The sequence below is a fragment of the Erpetoichthys calabaricus genome, chromosome 3 (assembly GCF_900747795.2).
Source record: "Erpetoichthys calabaricus chromosome 3, fErpCal1.3, whole genome shotgun sequence".
Taxonomy (NCBI): domain Eukaryota; kingdom Metazoa; phylum Chordata; class Cladistia; order Polypteriformes; family Polypteridae; genus Erpetoichthys; species Erpetoichthys calabaricus.
The window spans coordinates 120,589,374-120,601,973 of record NC_041396.2 but is presented as its reverse complement, the minus strand read 5'-3'; the positions used below and the strand labels follow the sequence as shown (position 1 = coordinate 120,601,973).

Sequence of the window (12,600 nt, the reverse complement as noted above, 5' to 3'; positions counted from 1 at the left end):
AAAGATTCATGCACCTAGTTTTAAAAGGTACTATAGACTTTGAGGATTGGATTGAGGTTCTTTTTAATTAGACATTAAGTCCATGCTTATAGGTACAATGCTGGAAAAGTTTAATTATAACCATTAGTCTGCCTGACTAAAGGCCACATCATAGTAAATGACTTTTCCAGCAATTTTCAGTCACAGACTTTACTTAACATTATCTTATCAAGTAGGGGGCATAGTGCGACACACCTATAGGCTTAGTCAAACTCAAACCACCTACACCTGAACACCAGCAAAACCAAGGAGCTGGTGGTGGATTTTAGGAGGCCCAGACCCTTCATGGACCCCGTGATCATCAGAGGCGACTGTGTGCAGATGGTGCAGAACTATAAATACTTGGGAGTGCAGCTGGATGATAAATTAGACTGGACTGCCAATACTGATGCTCTGTGTAAGAAAGGACAGAGGCGGTTATACTTCCTTAGAAGGCTGGCGTCCTTCAACATCTGCAATAAGATGCTGCAGATGTTCTATCAGACGGTTGTGGCGAGCGCCCTCTTCTAAGCGGTGGTGTGCTGGGGAGGCAGCATTAAGAAGAAAGACGCCTCACGCCTGGACAAACTGGTGAGGAAGGCAGGCTCTATTGTTGGCATGGAGCTGGACAGTTTGACATCTGTGGCAGAGTGACGGGCGCTAAGCAGGCTCCTATCAATTATGGAGAATCCACTGCATCCACTAAACAGTGTCATCTCCAGACAGAAGAGCAGCTTCAGCGACAGACTGCTGTCACTGTCCTGCTCCACTGACAGACTGAGAAGATCGTTCCTCCCCCAAACTATGCGACGAATCCACCCGGGTGGGGTAAACATTAACATTATACAAAGTTATTGTCTGTTTTTACCTGCATTATTCTCAATCTTTAATTTAATATTGTTTTTTGTATCAGTATGGTGCTGCTGGAGTATGTGAATTTCCCCTTGGGATTAATAAAGTATCTATCTATCTAACTAGTCAGCAGCTCGTCCTTACAAAATCAAACAGGTCTGATATTGTCTTAAGTTGTAGGGATGCACTGTAAGCGTATGAAAGCTGACAACCAATAAGCGCTCACCTTAAAGTACAACACATATAATGCAGTAATTAGGAAAAAGGAATGCAGGTGTTTTGGACCTCACAAACAGAAGAGCGGTTCATCTCTCTGATCACATCTCATGGTTTACGCAGCTCGATAGAATGGGGAAAAACAAAAAAAAAAAAAAAACAAAAAGGATGAAACTGCATCTAAACTCACTGTACTTTTGAACATTACTGACTGTCAGAAAAAGGGGTGAGCTCACAATATTTTGGAAATGTGAAACTGTGGAAGAAAGTAATCACAATTTTATATCCCCAGCAATTTCTAGTAGTGTAAATTGACACACTCAGGTGACTAGATCAGCAAGTTCAATCATTAAGTTTGACATCTCCTTCACCTAGAAGATGTGCAATGCGACAATGGCTTAAGGTGATTTTTTTTTTGTCTGCAGGAGTCTCTGGAGCTATGTCAGCTCATCATTGATCAACACCTCTTGTTATCAAAAAGTATGGTGACCAAATATTATTATAACTATGTAACACTTCACTCTGAAATAAAGATAGGGCACAGCATGTGTTAATGTCATTGCCTGCTTACTACTGCTGACCATATCTATAACAGTACCAGGTTCAACCAGCCTGGACTGCCAAGAAGTGGCATCAAATGTCTTCAGCAGTTAGTCTTCAGTCACTCTTTGGTCGGATGATAAGAACAGGTTTTACACATAAAGAAACAATAGTCCCTTCAGAATTATCTAATCAAATTGCACATAGCCAGAATAGTACGAATTACAATGAGGGGAAACATTGCCTATGGTCACTTCTGTACTGTACACCAGTGACTGAATATGCAACCTTTCATGGCAGCCACATACTGTATAGTGCCATTCTCCATAAGTTACTGCTTAGTTACAGCCAACTTCCAGCTAATAGGAGCTCCTATGTAATGGCCACTCTCTGTGTAAGAATGGCATATTCTGGGTTCAAGCTGGGCACTTAACTTAAAGCATAAATTCATGACACACTGTGCAATATACGGTTTGAAAGACTTGGAGTTACAGTAAAGTGATACAGATGGCTGTGTCGATTTGTAGCAAATTACTCTTTAATTATACTGAAATATATATTTGGATAAAAAAAAATTAATATCACCAAAGAGATAATGAGAAGACTAAATTTAATAGTCACTAAACTGCCTTACTACATTTAAAATAAATAATACAACCTGGAACCTTCAAATTCAGTCATTCAACATGCTGACCAACACAGTGTATAGTACACTAGAAAAATACCCACGCTTTGCAGCGGTGAAGTACTGCTTTAAAATTTTAAATAGTAAACTGAGGGAAAATGTACCAATAATTATTTGTTACGGATCTCTTTGTATACCACGTTGTCAGTTCGCCCCTCCGGTTGTAATATGACCAAGCTGTGCGACGAGCTTACTCTTGAGCATGCAACGTATAGTTGGCCATGTGAAAAGCAATCTTGCCTCAAATCAATGCCAACGTTTTGTAGGGTCTGTCCCCGAGACTTATTAATTGTCATTGCGAAGCAGAGCTTTACTGGAAACTGGAGGCGTTTGAATTGAAATGTGAGATTAGAGGGTATAACAGGGATTCGAGGAATAAAAACTCCCTTTACACAGCTTCTCCGCTGTTTTATAAATGAACGCCATATAAGGCCATCCTTTTTCCTTGCTTCACCAAGGAAGCAGCCTTTTTATTTAATCCACGGGTTCTCCGCTGTTTTACTGTTCGTTTATTACGATTGTTATAGTTCTCTTTGTATACCACGTTGTCAGTTCAGCACTCCGGTTGTAATATGACCAAGCCGTGCAAGCTTACTGTTGAGAATGCAACGTATAGTTGTACAGGAGAAAAGCAATCTTGCCTCAAATCAATGGCAACCTTTTGCAGGTGTATGAACTTAATTTAAACTTTAGGTTTACACGGTGCTTTGTTTCCGAAGTACCTGCACTCATGAATATGTCTGTATGCGTCAGTCGCTTCATATTCTTTTCCTACATAATCAATTGTGTAATGTGTTTTTTGAACAGGTTTGATTCATCAAAGTGATCACTCGTGCTGCGTTCAGTCAGTTCACATGAGCCGCTCTCTTGTGTGATGTTTTGCGATGTCCACGGCTTTATTTAATGTTAGCTAAGACCCAGCACTTAAAAGTTTCTCGCTACAGCAATTTTAACTCTGTTACAAAGTGATCCAAAGTCTCGTTTATACCTCGTGTCTTCTCATTAAACTTGTATGTCGCGAATATGGTATTGCAAACGGCAGCGGGAGTGTTTCTATAAACTTAATTTAAACTTACGGTTTACACCGTGCTTTGTTTCCGCAGTAGCTGCACTTATGAATATGCTTGTGTGCGTCACTAGCTCGCTTCTTATTGTTTCGCTGCCTTCTGAATTGTGTAATGAATTGTTTTCTTCAACGCTCTTTGGGGCTCTTCCTTGTTTTCTACGTACTGCGTTCACAGTCGTTCACGTGATTACGTGAGCTGCAGTCTATTACAGTATATGGACAAAAAAGAGGTTCCAGTTATGACCATTACGTGTAGAATTTCGAAATGAAACCTGCCTAACTTTTGTAAGTAAGCTGTAAGGAATGAGCCTGCCAAATTTCAGCCTTCCACCTACACGGGAAGTTAGAGAATTAGTGGTGAGTGATTGAGTGAGTGAGTGCTTTGCCTTTTATTAGTATAGATAGAAAGAACAGCATATTTATATAGTGTAAGAAGCATACAGTAAATATACATATATACTATACTGCTACTATATATAGAAGCCTCCCTTTTAGATTAATCTTATGGCTTTTTTTTTTTTTTAACTTTTAATTCAACTGTCTCAAGTCTAAGCCTCAAATTTTATAGACACAGCTATGGTTTGGGCAATGTTACTTAACATGACATACAGTATGTACAAGCCTGTTTCACATATACTGAATATATTATAATTATTGTGTATTTTAAACCAGGAAAAAAAAGAATCTGCCCCTTTTCAGTAAAGCATGCCATGGAATATAGTATATGTTGTTCTTTATTGTCTGTACGTTTGTTGGATACAGTTTTACTCTACAGGACAAAATATACAAAATAAACAGTAATCTTTTCCATTAATAGCATGTAAATGTTGGTGTGAGGGTTGCATATACTCTGTCACTGGGTAGAGTCTCAGCATGTGAATTTGCATTATACAAGAATATTTTATTTTTAGGGTAGATGGCAAGTATCAAAGACCACAGTGTAAATAAAGTATTAGGGAAAAGCAAGCTATATGTAAAGTACAGTAAATGAATTAAACATTCTTCAGTATGTATTTGGTACACATGTTATAAACAAATGTTCTAAATTACCAGAATTTATAAAAGACACGTTTCTGCATGCATTGTTTTATTACAAATACTGTTACCACTTATGTCAACTTACAAAGCTAAACAATCATTTTAAACTACCTGCTAACAATCTTTAATGTGAACATTTAATACTTATTTTTACAATTCATTAATGTATGAATGATAACCATAACAAACATTTCATTTTCAACATATTAAAAAACTTCTTACCTCTACTTATCCTCTGTTTTTCCCCAGAAAGAATTCCTGGTGTATCAATAACACTGATGCTTTCAAGTACTGGGTTTGGCAGTTGGGCACAAACAAACCTATAAAGAAAAATGCATTTCGGTAAAATTGATGCCTTACGAAACAAATGGTACACTATGCAACCACAACTGATATTCATTATATCGATGAGGGATTTATGCTGAAAAACAGATGCTTGAAAACAGTATACTAAACTTGAAGTATACATTGGGGGATGCAACTGCTCAAGGAGTGAGAGCCACAGTGATTGCCTGGGCCTTGCAGGAATAGCAGCAAGTATGCATAGCTAACAGATAACTGGGCAAACATAGTGAATGGCATTGCTATCTTTGGGAACCCCAGATTCTAGTGCTTGGGTCATAGGCTGTGCAATTGGAGTGTATTGGATGACATTTATACTAAAAATAAACACTACGCAAATCATGGTGGCTATGCTGTTGCAATGCTGATATACTGTACATTATAGGCAAGAAGTCATTGCCTAATAATGTGCAAATACTACATGAGCATACAGTGAAGCTGAATAATATCTGGACAGTGACGTCCTTTTTAGACTGGATAGTGTTTGTGGAAGGCAGACATGTTAATTTCACCACCACACGTTTATTTATACTACTACTATTTACAGTTATTGTGCCACAAACCCTAATCTTCCCCAAAGTCCAGGCCAACTACTCTGCCTCTTCAGACCGCCTCCTTCTCTCTTTCTTGCACCATGTCCTGCTTCCACCCGACTCCAGCCTGCAATGAAGGGAGGCGGCCCCTTTTATCCGTACCCGGATGTGTTCCAGGTGTGCACCGGCAATCCCGCGGACATGCCCCAGTGTGGCAGAAGTGCCGGCTGTCCTCCCGGAAGCACTCCAGGTGTTCTCTCTCTTCTTCCCCCCAGCACTTCCTGGTGTGGCGGAAGTACTGGGGTCCAGGGTCCTTCAGGCAGGGGGATGCCCCCTGGCAGAGACCACGGGCCCCTAAGCCCTGTACCTGTGGCCCCCAATACAACCAGGGCAGACGCCCCCTCGCGGTCTGGAGGAGGAATGAGCCCTCCTCCTGTCTTCCTGGGCGTCCCGGCCGGGCGCCACAGCTATATGTGTATTCTAGCACACTATGACACAAGGGCAGCAGTATGTAACAATGTCTTACCATTTAAATACTTCCTGAGGATTTTGCACATTAATATTGCTACATTTCATTATTTTACATGCCAGTTCAACAGAATGATCAGCTGTGTTTACATTAACTTCTTAATCTTATGATACATTACTAACATTTAAGAATCCCAATTTAACATTACTTTGTTTTACAATTTCACCACATTTAGCATTTTTGAACGGAGAGTGCAAAATTTGATGGGTGAGTTTTCAGAAGTAAAATTTGGTTTAGAAAAAAAAGTAACAAAATGTTTGTGTTATACTTCTTAATATCAGCAATTTTTAGTGCCTCTGTAGGGAAAACATCTAATTAGAGGTTCTTCTGTGTTGTATGTATACAGAATACAGCATATGCAGTTGGCAGCAAAAAACAGGCATTTCTTTTTAATGTTTTTGATTACAATTAATAATCATTTTTAAAATATTATGGACAACAACAATCAATTTCAAATTCTGCAATAATTCTGCACACTAACTAACATGCATGTAGACGGAAAATATGTGCAAACTCAATAAAGACAATGAACAGGCAAAAAATTTGAACCCAGGACATACACACATAGAGCAACACATTTTATTCCAATCTGCATCTTCATTTCAAGCTTGTGTGCTTAAGAAGACATATTTAAGGGACACCATTGAGTAAATCCTCCCTTCAAGGATCTTAAATTCAAAACCTGAAATATCTTCACATGATTAGAGATACCATGGGGCATAACTGCCCTTACAATGTATAATAGCAGTTTCCAGTTACCAGGAAGAAAAGGGCAGGAGAAGAAACTAGCAAGGCCAATTGAGAAGAAACAAAACAAAAATGGGTGAAATGCATGTCTTCAAGGCACTTCAAGAGAAAGGCAATGCTGTAGGAAGACAGCACCTGTAAGAGGACTGGGATACCAAAGATGTGCACAGGGAAGTACTAGAGAAATAAAGAAGCACAGCCTTTGAAGAACTGGGTAACATTCTCCTAGGACACAAGATACAGTAACAGGTGATGTAGCAGCTGCCAAAGATGTCTAATTCTGTAGAACGAAAGTTCCTCCATCCAGCCAATTCAACAGACTTGGGGATAAAAAAAGCAAAACACTGAAAAGAAATACACTTTTTTGGAAATGGAGATGGATTATACTCGTCTCCGTACCCCATGGACAGACAGAAAAATAATCATGTTCGTTTATTGTGACTTTTTATTTCTCAAGTGCAATTCTAAAACAGCAGAAAGTCCTTCATTTTTTGTCTGTTAGCATGCTTAGAAATTTTATTCAGGGAGTACCTTGTTTTATAGCTTTTTTCTATCTCTTCTGTGTTCCAGAATCAAAAAGTCCAATAATGACACATGCTTAAAATAATATGCATGGATTTTTACTATTGGTGAGGGTTTCCCAGTTTGTCTTCTAATGAAAGTTAGAAGTCCTTCCGTGCATTTTGCTAAAAAGGTTTGTGTGCCAGTGACCTTATTCAGTGAATATTTTCCTAGAAATTTTTTTTGTGGCTGACATACATGAACACTTTCTACCCCAGCACCTCATAATCCTTTGTGAGACCAGGGTGACATAGCAGACCTGTAGCAGCCATGGAAACATCTTGCATGCATGGGTGCTGTTTGTGTATTCCAACCTCACATTTTACGTCACTGCCCAATTTGCTTCATGTTTGAGTGATGTCACTATCTGACCTGTACTTCAGCCAGTTTTGCACCCCATATTCGTGAAAAAAAAAAAAACGGAAGCAAAGGTCTGTGATACATATTGCATATTTGTAGCTGGAACTCCACAAAAGGAGAAAATGAATCACGTACCTCAAAATAGTTTTTCACCCCTAATCTTTCGACTCCTATCAGAAATCATCATCAGAAGAAAATAATTAGATATACAGGAATCCTAGGCAATATATCACAAATAAGGGGTGGAGGGTTTGAGGGTGGTGGGTTAGGGGGTTTAACACTAGAATCCCTGAAGCTTACGAAAAAATCCCAACCCACCTTAAATTCCTTTGCACATCTCCATCAATGTCTTTTGTTTTGTAAATGTGTTGATCAGCACAAGCAGCAAACAGCCTGCTATCCTATCCTCTCACCTTGACGAAGCTCAACTCGGGGAAAAAGTTCTCCCAGCTCAAGTCAAGACTCCTTACCTGAGTGTGAAGTGCCAGGAGTTGTATAGGGTGAATAATTACAGTAGATCATCATTTTGAATACACGCATTTCACAAGTGTTCCATGTCTACAAAGATCCAGGTAAGTGTAGAATGAAAGGAAATGCGAGAAATGCAAGAAATGCTGAACACATACCTAAAGCAGAAACTTTTTTCATGTTATACTAATAATGATGTGAAGTACATAATGTGTGAAGACTTTAGTCCAAATATCAAATAAACGTGCACTTTTATTCAAGAATATAACCAAAGTAAAAAAAAAAAAATTACACACCCAAGCTCAAATGTCAAATCGACAAAAAGCTAATATGTATTCTTAAAAGATGCAGAGGTCAGAACTGCTACCTCATAACCAAAAGGTTGCTGGTTCGAGTCTCAGCACTCCACGTTTTGAGTAGTGAGCTGCTATTATTATTATTACTATAATATAATAAAAGCATACATTTGATTTGAGTCATGTAATATGCTAACTTTTACAAGTAATCAAAATTTACACCGCTCTTTTTTTTTTTTTTTTTTTAATTCAGCTTTATTCTCTCTTTATTGTTGCTACTCTTAGGATCCAGCTTAGGTCCAGTAGGTTGCCACCTGCTAGAAAAATGAGCCTGGACTTGGCCAGACTCCAAGACCAGGCTGTTTCTAATGAGTTTGAATGCAGTTTGTGTGAGGAACTTTCAGATTTGGGTATGGCTGCCAATCCTAATGTGATGTGGGAGACCTTCCGTGACAAGACCCTGAAGGTTGCTGAGGGTTGTGTTGGTGTTACCAGTGTTCTCAGAAGGAGGTGTTTCATCTTGCAGGGCACCCTGGATATCATCGAAAGGAGTCGCAGCGCATGGCTCATTGGCAGCTCTGGTCTATACCGAGATCTGAGAAGAACGGCTGCGAGGGCTCTGAGGGCAGATAAAGCGTTTGTTAGAGGAATCTGTAAACAAGTGACACACCATCTGTGGTCTAGCGACCCACGTCATGCTTACAGAGGAATCAGATCATTACGCACATCTGAATCTGTTCCTCGGAGAGTTGCAGTCAGGGCAGCTGATGGAACAGTCCTATGGATGACACTGCAGTTGTGACCTGCTGGGCTGGCTACTATGAGCAGTTGTTCAAAGCTGAACATCTGGCTAGGACGTTGGATATCTCTGGGTCCATGGTTCTTGAGGCCGATCCTCCAATTAGCTGTGAACCACCCAATCTCACTGAGATTGTACAGGTGATGAACCAGCTGAGGGGGGGAAAGGCTGCAAGGATCTGTGGTATCTGGGGTGAACTTCTCCAGGTTAGTGGTAAGGCTGTCCTCCTGGCAATGAAAGCAATCTTTGCTTCCACTTGGGAGACTGGCATCATCCCAAATGACTGGAAAATGGGGCTTGTCGTCCCTATCTAGAAAGGGAAGGGTGATCGCCTAGATTGCAGCAACTACAGGGGGATAACACTGCTCTCAGTGCTGGGTAAGGTCCTTGCTAGGGTCGTCCTCAATAGGATCCGTGATCACTTGCTCACCTACCAGCGACCGGAACAGTCTGGTTTTACACCTAAGAAGTTTACCATTGACGGCATCCTGGCACTGAGGGTTCTCATACAGCGCAAACACGAATATCGTCAGAGTTTCTTTGCAGCCTTTGTCGATTTTTGCAAAGCGTTCGACTCAGTTGATCAAGCTGCCCTGTGGGACATCCTGTGTTCGGGGGATCCCCTCGAGGTTGCTGGATATCATGGCTGGCCTGTACACTGGTACTGTGAGTGCTGTGCAGAGTGGAGGCAGGACCTCTGTGTTTTTCCCCAGTTGATTCTGGGGTTCGTCAGGGGTGTGTTCTTGCTCCTACTCTGATCAATGCTTGTTTGGACTGGGTGTTGGGCAAGGTCGTGGGGTCCAGCGGCTGTGGGGCATCTGTTGGTGAATAAAGATTCACGGATCTTGAATTTGCTGACGATGCTGTGATCTTCACGGAGTCAATGGAGGCTCTGATTGGGGCGCTCGAGAGACTGAGTGAGGAGTCTGAGTGTCTGGGCTTGCGAGTGTCCTGGATAAAAACCAAGATCCAGGCCTTTAATGACCTCTTGGGCACAGCCATCAGCAGTGTGTCTGTTTGCGGAGAGAGTGTTGACCTTGTTGAGAGGTTTACTTACCTTGGCAGTGACATTCATGTCTCTGGTGACTCTTCCTGTGAAGTCAGTAGGCGGATTGGGAGGGCATGGGGGTGTCATAAGGTCGCTGAAAAGGGTGTGTGTGGTATCTATGCAAAAGGATGAAGGTCCAAGTCTTTAGAGTCCTGGTGCTTCCTGTCTTACTATATGGTTGTTAGACATGGATGCTATCCAGTGACCTGAGATGAAGACTGGACTCCTTTGGTACTGTGTCTCTCCGGAAAATCCTTGGGTACCGTTGGTTTGACTTTGTGTTGAATGAGCGGTTGCTCATGGAGTCCTGAATGAGGCACATTACCTGCATTGTGAGGGAGTGTCAGTTACGGCACTACGGCCATGTGGCGCGTTTCCCAGAGGGTGGTCCGGCTCATAAGATCCTCATTGTTGGGGACCCAAGTGGCTAGACCAGGTCAAGGGGTCGCCCACGTAACACCTGGCTGCGGCAGATAGAGAGTCATTTCCGGAGGGTAGGACTGGACCGCGTGTCTGCCTGGGGGGTTGCCAACCGGGATCACAAGCTGTTTTGATGTGTAGTGGGTGCGGCAATGCAGTGCATGCTCCCCAACTTGACTTGACTTTATTCTCTCAATGACGTTCACGTGGTAAAACAAACTTGCCTCTCACTCTCTGAGCTGATGCCGTTTATCTCCATTCTTTTCACAAAAGCAGCGATGACCCCAGTTGGTACTGCGGTTGATACTTGCTCAGAATTATTTGTTGTACCGGGAATCAAAGATACAATGTCCCATGACTGCTATCAGACTGGACAAAGGCAGAAACTTAACAACAGACGGCTTCTTCACAGCGCTTTTGCTGGCTAATAGACTGCTGCACTGCAATTTAACTCTGCTTGGCACCATAAATAAAATGTGGCTTCCACCTACAGCTAAAGTCACTTTAGAATGCAAGCAATTCACCATGCTTCTTGATGAATATACCAAAGTGTGTGCTTTTGTTAAACTGTCTATTTGGGAGCAGTTGATGAATTATGATTACTGTTTTTTATTGTATATTTGTGTTGTTTTACTTAAATTCTATGTGCCAGTTTTGCTACGGTAATAATTATTTTTTGATAAGGACATGTACAAAGGGCTCAGAGTATAAATATCCATAAAAAGCCCATGAACAAAATACTTATATCCATATACCTTAAAACTTATTTTACTTAAAGCTAAAAAAGGTATATTTGATTTTAAGTTAAAAGAAGAGGTAAAACTGACCTGTTCAGAAATGCATTTCCAAAAGCATTTAGCTTCCTGAAAGGCTTTTTGGGATCCACAACCAAAGCATTGCCAGGGATTACTCCTTCTACATCCCCATGCATTACTGCAATAAAGGAATCAGTTGTAGGTTCTGGTCCAATTCGCATACCAGGAAAATCTTGCTCCAGTAAGTACCTGGTCAAAGAAATATATTTTCTTTCAGATTAGCAAAAAACATGGAAAAACTTCAGGTTAAAAAGAAAAAAAAAATGTTTATATATAATATGTTATCCAACATTTTGTTTGATTTTTAGCATTGAAAAAGTGAGAATCCAAGGTTTTCAAGTAAGACAAAATAATTAGGAATCAAATTAGTTAGGAATTAAATGGAAGGTCAAACATCACAATGTCTTATTTTATGCCATCCTCCAAAAAGGATTTTGTATATTGCAGTTTTTTTTTTTTATAACTTAAAGCAATTTGTGAGTCACAAACTAACCTTACGTACACCACTTTTTCAGTAAATGCAAGCTCTCTACCACCTCACTAATACAGTGCTGTGAAAAGTGTTTCACCCCCCCTTCTACTGTTTTTGCAAATTTTACACAATGATTTGTCTCAGATCTTTAAACAAAATGCAGTATTCAAGAATGAGAACCTGCGGGAACACATGATACAGCATTTAAATCAAGTGGCAAATGGTGCAGTGGTAAGCACTGCTTCCTTACAGATCCAGGAGACTTTGTTTGAATCCCTGCTTGGTCTGAATCCCTGCTTGGTCATCTATATTGTTTGCATTTTCTTTTCCACATGTCAGTACAATTTTTTCTCCAGGTAGTTCAGTTTTCCTCCCACATCTAAAAATCATACACACTTAAATAGCTAGCAACGTTATGCTGACCCTGCATGGGTGACTATGGGTATATATGCATACACCCACAGTCACAGATCAGGCATGTCTGTGACTAAGGTTCGTTGCCCTGCACTAGTTGTCTCTTGGTAGACTTAAGTCCTCAGTGGCATGGAATTGCATTTAGTGGTTTTTAAAACGTATATCCACATGAATTAATCTAACATTCCTGGGGTATCAGATGAAACAAAAGAACACATGGAGATCCTACAAACATGACATAGCAATCCCTTGGTTAACTGGATACAGTAAAATTAATGTTAAAAAGCAGGAGTTTCAGTGGCTTGACGGCGTTATCGTTAAATTGTGGTCAAGCCCCTGTTTCATCTCTGGCAGATAACTTAACTTCACTCATTTACTCGT

The 12,600-nt window shown here is 40.6% G+C and overlaps 1 protein-coding gene across 1 annotated transcript in view; it reads right to left on the bottom strand.

The window, feature by feature from the left end:
• LOC114648343 (EH domain-containing protein 3) overlaps positions 1-12,600 on the bottom strand; it is a 90,995-nt gene that overhangs the window by 35,859 nt on the left and 42,536 nt on the right. Inside the window, exons 2-3 of the mRNA XM_028797329.2 lie at positions 11,346-11,522; positions 4,638-4,735 (exon numbers count right to left, since the gene is read on the bottom strand). Of these exons, the coding sequence (XP_028653162.2) occupies positions 4,638-4,735; positions 11,346-11,522 (275 nt within the window). The remainder of the gene's footprint in view (positions 1-4,637; positions 4,736-11,345; positions 11,523-12,600) is intronic.